Source organism: Columba livia, chromosome 2 (genome assembly GCF_036013475.1).
Source record: "Columba livia isolate bColLiv1 breed racing homer chromosome 2, bColLiv1.pat.W.v2, whole genome shotgun sequence".
NCBI lineage: Eukaryota > Metazoa > Chordata > Aves > Columbiformes > Columbidae > Columba > Columba livia.
The window spans coordinates 40,569,860-40,588,662 of record NC_088603.1 but is presented as its reverse complement, the minus strand read 5'-3'; the positions used below and the strand labels follow the sequence as shown (position 1 = coordinate 40,588,662).

Here is an 18,803-nt window from a genome sequence, read left to right as displayed (position 1 = left end):
GTATTTCTAATTGTTATTCTTCTGTGCATGTGCATATGTGCACACAGACTCTAAGACATCCAACAGCATATTTTTGCATAATAGAAATCCTATATATATTCATTTGTGTAGTTGCAAGTTGAGCATTCTCTATAAAAATAGGTTTCATTTTAGTATTTCTGCATTACTTTCAGTGCAATAATTGTCATTGCTGTGTTATTTGAAGATACATAGTATGCATTATCAAGTACTTAAGTTCTGTACTTTGGCATTGTGTGTTAAGATGCTAATATTTAGTACAATATGATAATTATGGGTAACAAGAAAAAGAGGAAACAGTAAACACCTAACTTGCAAACAAAGACCCACTGGGAAAAGACAGAATAGATTTCAATTGTCACACAAAGCATTTTAAAAATTGCTTATTACATTTATTTAGTTTTATTAGTTTATTTTGCCTAAACAGTCAGTGCATGTAGATTGTTTTCCATTAGCAAGTGTAATTTTCCTTTTTCTCTCTCAACCAGCTTTTGCTCTGGTCTTATGCTTTTTATTGCATGCGTATGACCCTTTCCACTTTCACTTTACAAGCAGTAGGAGAACAGATTAAATTATCCCTGTGTTCTGTAAGAATATGTCAGCTCTGAGGCTGGTGCAGATCTCCTTGAGTTGATGTGCACTTGAATAGATGAAGCTGTACAGTGCAGCATTTTACCAGCACACTAACTGGCACGAAAACTGTTTGCACAGCACTGCTGTACCACTTCTAGCCTTCAACCAGCCTTGTGTGCTGCTAGGCTGGGTATGTGATGCCAGCTCAGCTGTAGCTCATCTACCTACACAGAATATATGTACAAAGTAGGAAGCTACCAAAATCATGTACAATTTTGTTTTCTGGTGAACAAAGCCATCTTCAATATATAGGAGTTAGAATTCTATGTTCGGTCAGGAGATCATGATCTGGTGGCAATTACAGAAACATGGCGGGACAGTTCTTGTGACTGGAATGTGGTAATGGATGGCTATGCCCTTTTCAGGAAAGACAGGCCAGCCAGGCGTGGTGGTGGAGTTGCTCTCTATGTGAGAGAGCAACTACAATGTACTAAATTCTGCCCAGGAGTGGATGACGAGCAAGTTGAGAGTGTATGGGTCAGGATCAAGGGGCAGGCTGGCAGGGGTGACACTGTTGTGGGCGTCTGTTACTGGCCACCAGATCAGGCTGAGGAAGTTGATGAGGCCTTCTATAGGCAGCTGAGAGTGGCCTCACAGTCACAGGCCCTGGTTGTTGTGGGTGATTTTAACTTCCCTGATGTTTGCTGGAAGGACCTTTCAGCCAGCCAGCCACAGTCCAGGAGATTCCTCCAGTGCATTGATGATAACTTCCTCATGCAGATGGTGGAGGAGCCGACTAGGAGAGGTGCACTGCTGGATCTCATCCTCACTAACAAGGAGCAGTAAAGGTTGAGGGCTGCCTGGGTTGCAGTGACCACGAGATGGTGGAGTTCAGGATCTTGTGTGGCAGGAACAGAATAGCAAGTAGAATTGCAACCCTGGACTTTAGCAGGGCTAACTTTGGCCTTTTCAAGCAATTGCTGGGGGAAATCCCATGGGCAAGACTGCTTGAGGGAAAAGTGGCCCAAGATAGCTGGATTGCATTCAGAGATTGCTTCTTCCACGCTCAGAATCAGAGCATCCCCACACGTAGGAAGTCAAGGAAGGGAGCCAGGAGGCCTGCGTGGTTGAATAGGGATCTGTTGGGCATGCTCAAGCAGAAGAGGAGAGTTTACAGGTCGTGGAAGCAGGGACTGGACACTTGGGAGGAATATAAGGCTGCTGTTAGAGGATATAGGAAGGCAGCTAGGATAGCCAAGGCCTCCTTAGAATTAAAGCTGGTGAGAGGGGTCAAGGACAGCAAAAAGAGCTTTTTCAAATACATAGCAGATAAAACTAATACCAGAGGCAATGTAGGCCCACTTATGAATGGGGTGGGTGCCCTGGTGGCAGAAGATACAGAGAAGGCAGAATTACTGAATGCCTTCTTTGTCTTTGGGATGCATCCGCGGGTGCTGAGGGAGCTGGCTGAAGTCATTGCTAGACTGCTCTCCATCATCTTTGCCAAGTCTTGGGAAACGGGGGAGGTGCCTGAGGATTGGAGGAAAGCAAATGTCACTCCAGTCTTCAAAAAGGGCAGGAGGGAGGGCCTGGGTAATTATAGACCGGTCAGCCCCAACTCTGTCCCTGGGAAAGTAATGGAACGGCTTATCCTTGGTGCCATGTCAAGGCATATCAAGGATAAGAGGGTTATTAGGGGCAGTCAGCATGGCTTTACCAAGGCTAAGTCATGCTTGACCAACCTCATAGCCTTTTATGAGACTGTAACAAGGTGGATGGATGATGGCAGAGCGGTGGATGTGGTCTACCTTGACTTCAGTAAAGCCTTTGACACAGTCTCCCACAGCATCCTCACAGCTAAGTTGAGGAGGTGTGGTCTAGACAATAGAGTAGAGAGGTGGGTTGCAAACTGGCTTAAGGAGAGAAGCCAGAGAGTGGTAGTCAATGGTGTGGAGTCTAGTTGGAGGCCAGTATCTAGTGGAGTGCCTCAGGGGTCAGTACTGGGGCCAATATTATTCAATATATTCATTAACGATTTGGACGAGGGAATAGAGTGTACTATCAGCAAGTTTGCTGATGACACTAAGCCTGGAGGAGTGGCTGACATGCCAGAAGGCTGTGCTGCCATCCAGCGGGACCTGGACAGGCTGGAGAGTTGGGCGGGGAATAACCTGATGAAATTTAACAAGGGAAAGTGTAGAGTCCTGCATCTGGGCAGGAACAACCCCAGGTTCCAGTATAGGTTGGGAAATTACATATTAGAGAGCAGTGTAGGGGAAAGGGACCTGGGGGTCCTGGTGGACAGCAGGATGACCATGAGCCAGCACTGTGCCCTTGTGGCCAGGAAGGCCAATGGCATCCTGGGGTGTATTACAAGGGAGGTGGTTAGTAGATCGAGAGAGGTCCTCCTTCCCCTCTACTCTGCCCTGGTGAGACCCCATCTAGAATATTGTGTCCAGTTCTGGGCCCTCAGTTCCAGAAGGACAGGGAACTGCTGGAGAGGGTCCAGCGTAGGGCAACCAAGATGATTAAGGGAGTGGAGCACCTCCCTTATGAGGAAAGGCTGAGGAAGCTGGGTCTTTTTAGTTTGGAGAAGAGGAGACTGAGGGGTGACCTTATTAATGTTTATAAATATATAAAGGGTGAGTGCCATGAGGATGGAGCCAGGCTCTTCTCAGTGGCAAACAATGATAGGACAAGGGGTAATGGGTTTAAGCTGGAACAGAAGAGGTTCCACTTAAACTTGAGAAGAAACTTCTTCTCAGTGAGGGTGACAGAGCACTGGAACAGGCTGCCCAGGCGGGTTGTGAAGTCTCCTTCTCTGGAGACATTCAAAACCCGCCTGGACATGTTCCTGTGCGACCTCACCTAGGCGTTCCTGCTCCAGCAGGGGGATTGGACTAGCTGATCTTTTGAGGTCCCTTCCAATCCCAAACATACTGTGATACTGTGATATAGCTTGCATATTCTACAGCAAAATTGTCTTTGCAGAAGAACACCTGTACTAACTTCACTCTGCAGTACATTTAAAAATAACGGTCATGACGTTACGTAAGCCTGTAAACACTTTAAATCAGAGGGATTGCTCTAAATCTGTTAATAAAAATATTCTCTGTTTCTACCAGCATATCACAGAGGAGGTTTCTCTTTGCTGAAAATTATGCCTTGGCTTGAAGAGAATGGCAAAGAGTGAAGTTAACTCACTGGAACTGCCTTGTCAGCAGAAAGATAAATGTATAGCCTTGTTTAAACCAAAATTGGTTACCCACTTATGAATATTCCAGAAGAGCCGAGGGTGGTGTTGTTCAGATGGATGTATCTGTACTTGCTGCTCAGCTACATGGATGTTTTTGACATGGTACCTACTGAGCATTTTGGATGGAAATCTCACAATTTACAGGTGATGTTTTCTTGAATGCCTGATAAGGAAAAGATCTTGGGATCTTGGACAAAATATACTCGTGGGTGACTCAGTATTAAGCCAATGCAAAAATGACTGGTATTTGTGAAGTGAGCTGTGTCCCAGGCTGTGCTTAGACTCTGGAAAGCGAACAGTTTTCAAATGCAAAAGGAAATCCCAATTATGAGGTAAAAGGCATGCAGAGCTCCAGTTTGGGTCATGCAACAGTTCTTTAAGTTGTTTACACTGTAGAAAACTGTACAAAGTCAGATAAAGACTGGCGTAAGGAAAAGGATAGAGGAATTGAAACGGATAACATCACTGTGCAGGGATTTTAAAGATTTGCTTGACGCATATCGTGAACCAAGAGGATGGCCAAATCCCTGGCTCTGGGCACAATTCCCAGGAAGAATGGCTAATAATGAGGTTTGTGTTTGGACTAAGCACCTGAAGGTGAAAGGTACACAAGTCAGCTTTGCAACCACGTGAGAAGCATTGTGTGAACGTAACTGCAGCTCCACTTTGCAATGAATGTGTGCACTTCAGTGGGATAAAAGGGTACATGATTTCTGAAAATGAGCAACAGTAGAGGGGAATTTATAAATTTTGAAGTTCATCTAGATTCTTTCACCCGCTGTCTGACAAATGTACTGCAGGAATCCCAAGTGACATGACATGCAAAGCAGAGAAATACTTTGGGAATTGGAAGGTCAAGTAAAAGTCTGCAGTCGTGAGGTACTGTGGCAATACTGAAAATGGGTACTCCTGAGTGTCCTTTGCTTATTCCACATAAATGTACACATAGAAAGACAACTACTTTATATAGATCTTGGCTGTGCATGGACATGGCAGAACGCAGAAGCAGAGCATATTTGTGCCACAAAACTGAAAAGATGAAGCATTCATTTATTCAGCTAGGAAAGGAGTTTGTTCTTTCCATATGGATGTCCAAGGATAACAGGTTTTGCAATGACATTAGGGCATCCTGTAAATGGACATGAGAGGATGAGGGAACACTTTATTTTTCTTAGAGGAAGCTGCAGGAATTGCTGTTTCCCCCAGCTGGAAAGTGTACAGTTAATGACAGGTTGGGTCTAAGACAACAAGTGCAGGAAAAAAGCCTTATGTGCCCAAGGGAAATTTATGGGGAAATGTGTTAATGTAGTAATGAGATTCATCTTTAGTTGACACATCAAAGATAAATGTCAACTTATCTATTTGTTAATGGATCTATTAAAAGCTTTGTTTATACTTAGTCTTTTTTTTTCTTCTCAAGCACTTACACAGATGGATTGTGCAAACAAATACTTCATTAAACGTAGGACTCAGCCAAGTGAACGCTTTTGAGTCCAGAATCATGTCAATTAACCAAATTTAATTGCTTTCTTGATCCACCCCACTTTTTAAACATTTCTTTTAGGTTTCTGGTTAAGACCAGAGAGGCACTGAGTAGTTCTATATGACTGAATGACTCTATAAATCCTATTTTATTAATAAAAATGCAGTCTGTGCTCTCAAAACAGTAGAGTACCACGTAACACAAAAACAACACAAACACCAAAATCCAAAAGGCTTGGTTAGAATGAGTCACTGAGGCAAAATTGGCAGGCATAGCCTTAGATTCCCAAGCTCAAGTAAGCTGGTTAGGAGAGAAGATGCCTATTTAAATGCAATAACCATTTTCTTTAAGATTGTTTCTGAGACATATTTTTCCTACTGCTAAACAGCTACTTTGTCAGTATCAATAGCTTAAAGAAATTTGGCTCTAAGTTGAACTAACAATTCATTGTTTTGTCTAGTTGCAACATATACACCTAGGTCTGCCACTTGGAGTCAAAAAATTTGATTGGAGAGAGTTCTACAGTGTATAAAAAGAAACTCAGTTTTATCTACAGCTTAATAGTATAACACAGAATGGATTATTTTGTAATTAAGTATAACATTTGCAGTGCAAATGATTAGTTTGATTTTTTTCTTTTTTCTTTTTTTATTTTTAAACAAAAAATTACTTCCTTAGATTGGGAACCAAATCTTCTGAAAAATGACAGCAACTGGATCTTTTATTATTTCTTAATTACTAAGAATAACACTATGAGGTTTTAATTTGAACTTTATGGTCTTTTCAGTAAATGAAAGACCAAATGGTTTAGAAACATGCATTTAATCCTAGACTTTTGAGAGCTGTATCATTAGTATGTGGTCAAATGTAGGAATTCTGAATGAAATTCTGTACAATAATTTCCCAAGTTACAAGCAGGTATAATGTTATATGTCAAAACCTAAAGTTGTAATATTTTATCTTCTATTATCTCGTTGGTGCACATCTCATTACCTTTGGCAAGTATATGTGAAATTTCTAAGTAATTAGATGAAGTAGGTATACTATGCATGGTTTTTTGGGGTAGGGTAGAAGATTGATCATGTGATGCCATAGTACTTTGCAAATCGATAACTGTTTTTTTCCCTAGGGTGGAAAAAAGGAAGACACACTTTAAATAATAGATACTGAATATCAGTTACCAGTCTAAAAAATTGTAGGACCACAAACATTTTTATCCATCCTCTCAGTTGTTCAAATACTCCTAAATAACAAAGAGGATTTTTCATAGTAAAAAAATTAAATGTGAGGTTGTTTATATGTCAACAAGTAGCATTATTTTTTTAATTTCAACTTTCTTGAATTCTCCACAGCTTCCTATAAATCCATGTCATTTGAGCAATTCCAATATCTGTGAAAATACAGAATTTGTCATTAAGCAAATGGAGTCCTCCTCTGATTAAAAAAAACCATGTGATTGAGCACAACGTCTTCAATGCATCTCTCCAAAGAAACACCGAACTGGTCAGGCCTTCCGAACAATGTTAAAATAATGACTTAAACATGAACTCCTTCAATTTTCTCATTAGGCTCACTGAAGTTAATGGGACTATATGCGTGCTGAAGAATATACTCTAGAGCTTTCTTTATAGGTTGTAGGTCAGAATGGCAGGGGGATAATATTTAATCAAGGAAGTAAGTTTTAGTTCAAGTTTCGACCGCACTGTTATGTCTAATAGTGAAGGAAATTATTTAAAAACTGCTGGCACTAGGTCTGTATTCAGCATGATTTCAAAACCACAGAACGGTCTATTAAATTCTGGCATGTGAAACTTGGAACATGAAAAGTTAAGGCACTGTTCCCGCAAATCCCTTGCTTGCAAGAATAAGTACTTACAGGGCTGAGCTGAAAATCCTGAAGTTCTTTCTGAGTTTTCACTGGAAGCCAGGCACAATCCGGGAGTTAGAGTGCAGACACCTAGCTTGGTACCTGGCACGCACCTGAGCACAGGTAGGATCCAGATCCAGTCTGTTTCTCTGCTTAAAATCCCCTGAAAAAAACAATTCAGCAGGAACTATTGGGAGCATGCCTAGTGAGCAATAAAGAGATGGCTGCCTCACAAGTGTAGCTCAGGCCACTATTTTAAATTTAATTTCAAATTAAAATATGGCTGAAAAAGGAAATAGCATTTTTAGTTGATAGCCTAGCATTTGAAATACTTTTCTAAAAAGTGGCAAATTCTGGTTCAAATCTCTCTTCTGCCATTTGAGAATTAAATTCATATCTCTTTTAGGAGTGGACATTAGCCATTGGTCCTAAAGACTCTTCCAAGCAAGGAGCATGTTTTCAGTGTTTCAGCTGATTGTGGGTCATAATTATAAGATATATAAATTATTATACAATAAATAATTGGCATGTTTATGTCATAGAAGAAACAAAAGTCAGCATCACTTCATTAGGAAGATTTGTGGGAATTTTTACTTCTTCTCCCTGCAGTATTTCTGTATTTTACTTCTAGCAGTCTCGAAATAGTTTTGTGAACTGCCAGTTTCCTAATTCTCCATAGAGTTCCCTTCAAATCCACCTCTGAGACAGGCCTTCCCATCCACACATCGCACAACATTACTGATTCTCTTTTGGGAGTGAAATATTTGTAATTTAGGTATTGTGTTCCCTAATTTTAGCTGACTGTGCCTTGTGTTAGATATATGCTATATATTAGATTTCAACCTTGTCTTTACTGAGTCAAGTTTCCCATTGACAGACCCAGGAATAGAAAGTAAATAAGGTAAGCTAAGCTTTGATCGAAACTGAGTTTCTCTTCCTTTGATATTTGTACACAGAAAATATTAACCTGCTCCAAAGCATGGGAATACTACCTAATATTAAATGTCTCTTGGGTTTATCATATTCTTACCAGGCTCTTCACATTTATTGTACCTAAAATTTAATCCACATGTCATTTAGGAAACATACTATATGTGGTAGGAAGGTTCTATTCTCAGAAAGATCATTAAATTTAATCCCAGTGTTTGTAGATTAAATCGGTGAACTTCCATCATATCTAGTTATGCATTATTCAACATCTGCATATGCTCAATCCTGCAGTTCACACAGGAAGTTCTACTAAAATCAGTATCATTATTTAAAATGAAAATTTTACAGAATCAGACCAGTATTTTTGAGACTTCCATCTGCTATCAACCTAACCTCAGTATTACTTTGTCCAAAATAATTTTGAAAGTTCTGGGTAAAGTCCCAAGCCCTTTGAAGTCAACTGAATTCATAAGGTGCAGAAGTTCATTTATCTTCTTTTTTCTATCGCGTATTAGGTAATTGTAGGGCAAAATATGATACTTTTTAGAAAACATTTCCTTCTGTGTGAATGAATACTTAATATTGCTCTTAAGTATGAGTGGAAAGACCGACTGTAATGCCAGATGCACCTAAGTCTAAGGGGGTGTTGCATTGTTCTGTTGAACTGCTTTTAATATTCAGGCTTTTTGTCTCTGGTCTCTTAGAGCTATGCTGTGCAGAGTGCTTCTAGAAGTGAAGAGGGACTCTAGGTATATAGACTTGAATTATCAAGATTTATTTCCTTTTTTGTGTGTGTGTGTGCAGCTGTGTTGAAATTTGTATTGAGTTCGAGTTCTGAAAATAAATGTATAGCCTTGTATTCAGAAATAAAGCTCTAGAGCTTTGGTTTCATCAAACCTATGTTTTTATTCCTCTGCTATGTTTTGAAGACTGGAATGACCTAGAATGATCTTTCCTGCCATTAAACCAAACTTACAGCACAGTTGTCCCGTGGGATAAAAATACCATGTTAAGAACAACTGTCTTAGAAGTTTTAACTCTTTGATTACTGATAAGAATCATCGCTTGTTTAATATTAGCATGAGCTAATGAATGGAGATGAGCCACCAACTATTTAAGAAGCAAATAAGTCACACATGATGTATATAACTCTGTATCTATATAAGGAATGCCTTTAAGAGGTAGAGGGTTATGAAATTTTGAAAGATCCAAGGTTGAAAAATGTGAGATAGAAATAGCAGAGAAAGATTAGAAACAGTTAAATGTGTGTAGTGCTTTTTAGTCTTACCATTGCTAGACATAAAAAATAGAAAGACACGCATCATTATTAACAACTCTATTTGGGGTTTGTCAGTTTTTAAAAGTCAGGTGGTTCCATGGTGTGTGTCCGATACATGTCATCTATTTTCATATCCCTTATTCCTGCAGCTATTAAAGCTCAATTTGAAAAAATGTATTGGGAACTCAAGAGGTGTCAAACGTTAAATTGTATTTTTATCTCTAGCTTATAGGAAAGACAGGGTCTGGTTGTGACAGGCTGAAGCAGCCCTGGGGAGGAATGTGGTTTTCCTGGGGTCAGCAACACGGCACTGCCTCCTGGGAGCTGTGTGTTAGACAGCTCAGCTGTGCACTGGGTGAAACAGAAGCTGCTTCTCTCCCTATTTCCTATGTGGAACACAAATGCTGTTTTATTTTTCTCTATTCATGCAGCACTGTGGAAACGTTTATTTTGACTATGACTGAAAGATCACACAGGTAAGACCAAAACCCAGCTGTCAGAACTGTGCCTGGTGGTAAAGGCCCCACTGCTGCAAATGCAGAGGTGAAGAAGTGCCGACAACAGCCCCCATCTTGCATATCACACGGATCTGGTCTCTGTGGGCTGTGAGATGTGCCAATCAAGTAAACAGCACATGACCTGACATGTGTCATAATTGTGACATTACCAGCATCTGCTTTTCACTCCAGGGTGAGATTATTTTTCTGGGGTGTGTGTGAAAAGACTTCACAGAGAAAAGGGACATATCGTTTAGCCTGCCTGATGATGGTCTAAATGTCACCCTTCCACTTCTGAACCCTTTCCTCCATAGGCCCAAGAACAAAATTGTAAAAATGCTATTATTTGGGAAAAATATGTTTGAAAGAGGTTAAATAGTGTGTGCCATTGTACTGCAGTAGTTCTCTTTGTAGCACATCAAGGAAGGAGGAAGCAGCGAGACAGAGGTGTCATGCAATAATATTGCAATAAGCTAGAAACCCATCAGCATGTTCTGCTAGACAGTCAGGTCATGAGTGTTGAAATCCTGGAATTCAGCTCCTGAATATGACAGAGTTGTGGCCACGCCCTTGACTCTGAATGATCCCTGAACAGTGCATGGGTCCAAAAATAAAAGGAATAGAGAGTAAATCCTAAGCAGCTCCATTAGGAGCCACTTAAAACACCAAAGAAACTTGAGGAAGGATGAAGACAACTGGAAATTTAACAAAATGTTTTTATACAGTGACTAGTGGGGACCCAGCCAATGGAAAAAGAACTAATGCTAATGATCAGGGATCTCCCGTACACCTAATTCCAAAGGAATTTCTTTATTTTGGTTCCATATTCTTCATTGATGTTACAAAGAAGCACATAGAATATTTTCTTAAAGCTATATTGGAGTGGTTGTTGGATACCTATTTATACTATAAATATTATTGTAGCAGTTCTTTCAATAATTAGGTGGTTATTGAAGTAAGGGAAAACACAGGCCAAATTATGTGATTTTGGGAGATGTGTTTAAAAATTGCAAATCTGCCTTACTCTATGTGACTTCGTGCTAGCACATTCTCTTTTCCAAAAACACCTAAAGCAACAGGTTTTGACTAAAATCCAGGGAAAAGCCACATAATGTAGTTGCAGTGGATTTAACGGGTGACTAGACCTCCATAACTGTATGAGTTTGTTTACATTAGCATGCTGCTCATTAAGGATGCAGCATAGCCTGTGTTTGATGTCCCTTTAGCCACTGCACGTAGGGCACAATCCTAGACACCATATTCAAGCATCATTCTGGTGGAACAAAGAATGACGCCCTGAATTATGGTCCCAGAAAAAAAGAACAAACAAACCATTCGCAGTTGCTCATACCATAAAACCCTCATGAGGTTTTTCTGCAAGATCCTGCAACCCACTGTATGCCAGAGAGGCACTACAGATGTTGTGGCTGTTGGCAGGGAGCTGGACAGCCAGGAGAGGTGATGTCTCATTCAGTATGTTCCTCTTGCAGCCCCGGCAATAGGTTTTCTGCAGTTTCCTACAGTGCTGCTAATAGAAACTAGGGCTGTGTCTGACTCACTGAACCTTTAAGAAGGTAACAGGTGAAAAAGGGCTTTCTTTGTTTTTTGTTTTGTTTTGTTTGTTTGTTTGTTTGTTTGTGTTTTTAATTCTAGTTAGGATATCAAAATGAATATTTCTGCCAGCATCTGTAAGGAATAAATTCCTAGTCCAGACTTTGTCATCAGTTATATTACTTTAAACTGACTTCAATTTGTATTACTACTGCTTTTTTAAAACAAAGCACAGCAAATATATTTCTGACGCAGTGACAGGGAAAATTGTTTATAGCAGGGACCAAGTTGACCACCAAGAAAGACTGATAACCAACATAGGAAATAATGTAGGAGTTGCAGATCACACAAAATGTGTGTCAAAGAGGAAGAAATAGGAATTTTCTCTCAAACTGCTAAATAATTTGCTAAGGAATTCAGAAAATTCAGGGAAATTATATTTCTTTTGGAAAGAATTAAAAAGGAAGAGCTCTATAAACTTTCTTACTATAGCTATTTCTTAAATTCTGTGACCGGGGTAATTATAAGCTGAATTTAGCTTTTTATGACTGACCTCCCAATTCTTCTCTCAAAGATCCCTGGGCATACTTTAGTTTTAGATTTATCTAAAACCCCATTCCTCAGGGTATCCAGAGCAGAAGAGATAGTAAATACCTCGAGCAGTGTACCTTCTTGGGATCCCGTCTCTTGCACACCCTAAATATTACCTGTGTTCTAATCCAGCTCCAGAAGCGTTTCCATTTCATAAGCTAATATGAGGGACCAAGAGGCACTACTGCAATAGCTCCATGGCTTTGAAAGCAGAAATTGCTTTTACGTAAGTTTTGTTTTTCACCAAAAATTGGATGACCTGATAGAACAGCAAATACTCAGTTTTTTCATTATACTTACTTTTACAACTGTTATTCTGAAATGACACTTTTTTTTTGTGAGCCACTAAATGGTGGTGCCTGGAAATATATATGTATGTATTTGTAAATGTTTGCTCACTGGGTTAGTGATGTACTTGCACATGCAGCTTCCTCAGCCTGCTCTAAGTTATAACACTCAGTGAAATATTGAAATATCTTAAACATCAGTACCAGGATAAACGAATCTGAGATTACAAATCTTGTGGTTGTTCAGTATATTGGATGAAAAGACAAAAATGTGCAGACAACTCTGTCCCACAACAATATCTCAGAGACAGGACTGTGACTCAAGTAGATCCCTCTGATCAGATTTGAGTAAAAGTTTGAATAAAATGGACTTTTGTCAGGGCATTCAATGTGTAATAGGATTGTTTCAAATTTAAGCTTCTAGATTAGTAGCTGAAATCGTCTAAGGTCAAAGATGTGTCCTGTAGGCTGAGTCTCTGTATTTATGCTCTCTTTCCATGAAATGGGAATTCTACCTAACTGCACATCCACCCAGCACCCCTTACTCCTTGGGCAGACCCTCAATTGCTTTTTACAGTCAATTGGATCAAACTCTGTGTGGCATGAAAAAAGTAGGCGCAGTTTATGAATTGCATCTTCTGTCCTACCCATTGGAAATGCATCCCTTCACTTCCATTTGCTGGAAAACAAGTTTTCTGCTGTTGGGCATAATAACTGAAGGAACAGAGGTGCATTGAAAGTAACACACACAAGGGCATAGAGAACAGAAATGTTGCTTCCCAGCATGACATTTTTTCACAGTTACAGTCTCTTTTCCCTGGTTTCTAGGAGTAGGAGAAACACTACGCTCAGTTCTGGGAAGTCAAGCAGATGCTGAATTTTGGGAATATGTAAGATGAAAATTAAACTTTTAGATACAAAGATAAGTCACTATTTCTGCTTTATTCAAAACAAATTTGTAGCAGCTCTCAGACTTTCAGTACTAAGGACTGACTCCATTGCACATTCCCTTTTATGATGAATAGCTAGTCCTCTAAACCCACCCCCAGCTCTGTGAAACAGTTACGAGCACGGGAAACAAAAAGTATTACTTGTTTAAGATTGGCCCTGAAGTTTTCCTCAAACAGCCTTGGCCAGCAGTGCTCTCATGGTTTTGAGCTGGTGAGGATCCCCACTGCCCACGGTGCAGGTGCTGCATCTTTACTGGACTTGGTGCCAGCATGTGCACAGCTGCTTGAAAGAAAGAAGGCTCAGAAAGATTGTACTAAGCATTATAAACATGTGATGGGGGGACCACAAAGTTGGTGAAGGGTTTGGAGGGGACACCATATGAGAAGAAGCTAAAGTCACTTGGTTTGTTCGGTCTGGAGAAGAGGAGACTGGCGGCTACAGCTTCCTCACAGGAAGGGCAGGTGCTGATCTCTTCTCTCTGGTGACTAATGATAGAACGTGAGGGAATGGCAGGAAGGTGTGCCATGGGAGGTTTAGGCTGGACATTAGGAAAAGGTTCTTCACCCAGAGGGTGGTGGAGCACTGGCACAGGCTCCCCAGGGAGGTGTCACGGCCCCGAGCCTGATGGTGTTAAAGAAGAGACTGGACAACACCCTCAGACACATGGTGTGAACTGTGGGGTTGTCATGTGCAGGGACAGGAGTTGGGCTCAATGATCCTTGTGGATCATAGCTTGTGGATTCCATGCTATGCCCAAGGCAAGAGCCACTACAGCCTAACTCCTGCTCCGTGCCTTGCCTCATAGCTGGTACCAAAGCCACCCCCATTTTTCCAATTCCTCTAGCACTGGGAAGCATAAGAGGAGCATACACAGGCTGACCCAAAGCAATGCATGAATATAGCTGAGGTGGCTGTGGAAGAGCAAGCAGGAGTACAGGTGGTAGCTCAGCTGCTTTATCACAGCTCTGCACCTGAACAAAGCAGAGGAAAGCAGCTGCAGGAGGGTTCGTTAGCACAGCAAAAAGATGCTTGTGGTTATTCTGCTTTTGTCTCACTTGTACAAAATAACTTAGTGAACTTACATAGTGCATTATAACCTGGAGGTATACACTGGAGGGGCACAGATTCCCATGTGGAACATGAAGTGGTGCTATGCAAAGAACTGGTGCCAAATTGTGAGGTGCTTTTCTATGCCATCTGGCTTTCCTCTATTTAGCCGTCTTGGTAGAAGGTAGATATCTTTGGTACCAAAAGACAGGAAGAGGAAATTCTTGTCAGTGGTAAATTACAAGCATGTTGCCTTGGGGCTTCTAGACTAGAGCAGGATTGCTACCATGGACTAAGCTGAAGCCTTACAAAAGTGAGGCCATGTCCTCAGAAGGTGCTGTGTATTCCCCTTTCCAAAGAAAGCAAGTATAACAATTTCAGTACTGAGAAATGGTGCTGATGGAAATTCTCCCATATTATTCTTAGGTAAAACAACAGATGCCTAAGCAAAAAAAAGCAAGTATAGCAATGCTCCTATTTGTGAAGGTCTGAATAAGTCAGTTCTGTATAAGCAAAATTTAGAACATCTATTCAAATCACCACTCTGTTTAATGTGTCTATGTAAAGAACACATTAAACAGAGAGATAGGACGTCTAAATACTCCTTCGTCAGTGGAAAAATATCCCCAATATGTGAAAAAAACTGTTGCACATATTCAACATTAAATGAGCGGCAAACATAAATAAGAATAAAACAAAAATTAACCTGCAACTTCTGATTCTACACTAAGGAAACGATATTATGATACATAGAGGTATCATATAACATTTCAGTATTATCATTTTATGATATCTGCGTCTTTTCAACAGAGGCTGCTTATATTCTTCATTACATCTTTTGTTGGAAAATAATAAGTGTGATGGTCCTTTAAATCGTAGGTACTATACTGTGTAATAATACTTAAGAAGATTTTTGTGTCTCTCACTCCTTAAAAAAAAAAAAGTAAGCAATTAAATGTTGATCATGGAAAAATTAATCTTTCAAGAAGGGGTTGCAAATATATTTTTTCAGCTGTGCAATTTTCTGAAAAAATAGCTCTTTGCATAAAGACAAATAAGCATGTAAGTTCAATATAGGTCATTATTATTTTTTAATTTTTATTTTTCCTGTTTATTAAACCTGTTTTGGAATATTAATTCTGCATACAACTATTGCAGACTTTTCATTCTCTTCTCTAAGTCCTTGTTATATGCTATATATTTTATATAATTTAAAAATATTGCTCCCTACAAAACTATTTTATACCCTGTTCTTAATTTGCATTCCTACTAATTGCTGTAGGAGTTTCATATTTTTTGCAGATTTATTTTCTTTTGTTTTTCTTTCTTCCTCCTCCCCTGTGTAAATACTATCATAAAAGTACATTTAAGAAAAGACTATTCACTACAAAAAACATCCTCATGTAAAACAGCAGTGACATGATACACCTCACACCCACTTGTGTAGTCTCTATCAATAACGACAGAAAGAGGATCAAGTGATAGAAATATATGTGATTTAAATCAGTAATTTTGAGAGTGTGTTTATTAAAGTTCCTTCAAGTGGAGATGAATAGCAGGTTTCTAAATGTGGTATTATGAGGGTAAGAAAATGAGTCATTATTTGTATTCTAATGCAATAGAGTTGGGAAAGAACAACACTACAAGAGGGAATAAGCAGCCATATCTGACTGTTTATTCTGTTACATTCATCACCACGGGGTGTATCTGTACACGTCAGGTCAAGGTCAGTGATCCTTGCTCACATGAATCATTCTCAGTGCTAATGAAAACCACCCCTGATGCAGTGTGTTCAAACACCAACAGCTTCAGCAGACGACAACATCGGACTGACTCACTTCTGCGAGCCAGAATTCACAGGTGAGGCAGAACGGTGGGTGGGAATTCAGGGCTTAGGATGGATAACGGATTAGCAGAGGCTGCTGGAGGAGAGCAACATTGGAAAAAAAGTGTATAGTTCCGAACTGGAGAACAAAACAGTGCTGTTGCATCATAGGCTATGGCTCATTTACACATTGGTTGTTTGAGTTTCAAAGCCAAAGAGAGACTCTCAAAGCCAAAAATTAATAAAAAAAGCACAACTTGTTTCTGAGTCAGTCTCCACAGAATAAGTTTTAAAGTTATGATAACAATGAATCCTAATCATCTTTCTCCACAAGCTTCTTGAAGTAAAGGAAACAGATGGAATACAGTGGCACAGAATGTATTTTTGTTTTGTTTTGTTTTGTTTTGTTTTGTTTTTGAAAGAAGGATCATTGCAAAGTCTGCATACATTTTCTCTGTATTTCAAAGGGTCCAGATAGAAACATGGATACACCTGGTGAAGGTGTTGGAGACAGATATATGCATATATATATATATATATATATATGTATGAAAAATTAAAAATCAACTGTGGAACATCTTTTCAGGGCTGTTGCAGTGCCTGCTATAATTTGTCACACAGGTGGATTTAATATCAAGATTACAAACACAAGTTATGCGCATTGTTTATACTTCGGAAACATATTGCTCTGCCAAAGCCTTGGGACTACAACTGCATTTCAAAGTATTTTTTCTTGCCCGAAAATTACTAGTGTTCCACCTCTCTGTGCCTGAAACTTTTTAACCACTAAATGTGATTTTAAGAAGACAACAATTATTCAGCTACTAGTAGGTTTCTTATATTGCAATGATCCTTTTACAAAAATTTTGAAGGCCCCATGCCAAAGCAAGGGCAGGGACGAGATTTTGGGGAAGTCCTCGGGACTTGCGTGAGGCAGAGGATGCTCCAGGGAGGTGAGGGAGGCAGGCTGCTATCTCACCACACATGGGCTTGTGGGAAGTGGGAATCTCAGGTTGAGTTACTCATCGTTATGGAGTCAGGAGTGTGCAGAACCAAGGATTTTGATGGCAGGAGGTAATGTACACATGTTTTTCAGGGAAGTTGCTGTAGGAGGACTTGCCGACGGGCAGGAGGAGGTTTTTGCAGAGGACTGTAATTTCCCAAGTGTGCCAGCCGCCTGGTCCCGGGTGCCCACCACCTCCTCCTCCGATGTTCTCCCTCCCCACGGTACCAGCAGGGGGGCTGCCGTCGCTCTGCGTCCCCTCGCAGACCGCGGCGGCGCACGGACCCGGCCGGACAGGGGTCCAAACGCCGTCCCCCGCCGCTCCGTTCGCCGCTCCGGTTTGAGCGAGGCGGGGGGCGCGGGGCGGCGCTGCCCGGGGCTCCGCACTGCCTGCCCGCCCGCGCTGATTGACACCGGGCCGGGCGGAGGCGGGACCGCCGGCACCGCGCTGCTCCCGCCCGCCACCGCCGGGCAGCGGGACCCGCGCTCCGCTGCCGCCCCCGCGCTGTCCCCGCCAGGCTCGGCGCGGCGCTGCCCCCTCCCGCGGCATGGCCGGCGCGCTGGGCAGGGGGGCGGCGAGCTGGCGGATGCGGAGCGCGGCGGGCGGCAGGAAGGAGAAGCCGCCGGGCGGCAAGCCCCAGCCGCGGCACGGTAAGGGGGGCAGACGCGGTGGGGCTCGGCGGGGTGCGCACCGAGGTGGGACGGGGAGCCCCGAGGTCTGTGCGGGGCAAGCCCGAGGCCAACTTGTCTGTGACTTGTTTTAACCGCTCTGCTGTTTTGGGGCAGTGGGAGCTTCTTTCCCTTTCCCCTTCAGCGGGTGCGACGGGAGGCGAGCTCCCTGCGCTCAAACTCCGCCGACCTGCGCTTCATGCCTTTTATTTATCACATATCGAAGCTAGGGGAGAGGAATAGTGCTCGCCTGCATTTTGGCATCTTGCTCTGACAGCGGCTGCTTTGATTGTTATTGCAGAAAGCATTTGCAGCCTGGCAAACGCCAGTGAATCTGGGAAGAGTCCTCGAAATCTTTTTTGGCTTGCATCTGTCTGGTCTTAATTCCAAGGAAGCACTGTTAAAAATGCTTATCCTGTATGCTCTTGTCCCCCTTTAATTGTTCAGGGAGACAGATGCTCTCTTCCAAGGCTAAGCAGCAGGCAAACAGTTCTTCCAAAATCAGATCCTGACTTTGAAAACATAGAAGGGAATGGTGCCACATGAACTATTGGAAACAAGTGTTCAGGTTCATGACCCATTGTGTGCTGAATGGTGAATGTGGTTACTCAGAGCCAAATCTGTCATGTACCATTTCTTTACTGGACCACTTAGCTGTCACCGTTGTCTGCTTTGATGAACAAACCCAACTGCTTATGGAGATAGGTCACAGTGTCTGGAAATCTCCCTAGAATTTGCTCCAGCTCTATATTCTCTGCGGGTTTTAAACCTGCTATTTGGATAAGGGTGTTTGCAGAACTCTCCGACCTAACCCCTCAAGGATAAAGTAACCATTGAAGTTGCGTTAGAGTTCTGCTTTAATTTGTGCTTATTTGTTGTCAGATGTGTCAGTCCTCAAAATAACTTTGTGCCTTTTCCAGAGAAAATAATTTGACTGTAGGAGTAATTTGTACTCTTCACAAGTATATAGAGCGCT

At 41.4% G+C, this 18,803-nt stretch overlaps 1 protein-coding gene across 3 annotated transcripts in view; it reads left to right on the top strand.

The window, feature by feature from the left end:
• Positions 1 to 17,204: 17,204 nt before the first annotated feature.
• The window catches only part of ZNF385D (zinc finger protein 385D), a 428,245-nt gene continuing 426,646 nt past the window's right edge, over positions 17,205 to 18,803 (top strand). The window contains exon 1 of one of the 3 annotated variants that reach the window (XM_065051544.1): positions 17,205 to 17,229. In XM_065051544.1, coding sequence (XP_064907616.1) covers positions 17,220 to 17,229 — 10 coding nt within the window. In that variant the 5' untranslated portion in view covers positions 17,205 to 17,219. Of the gene's footprint in view, positions 17,230 to 17,556; positions 17,810 to 18,803 lie in introns of those variants that run through there. The other 2 variants (XM_065051545.1, XM_065051543.1) reach the window with 2 other exon arrangements.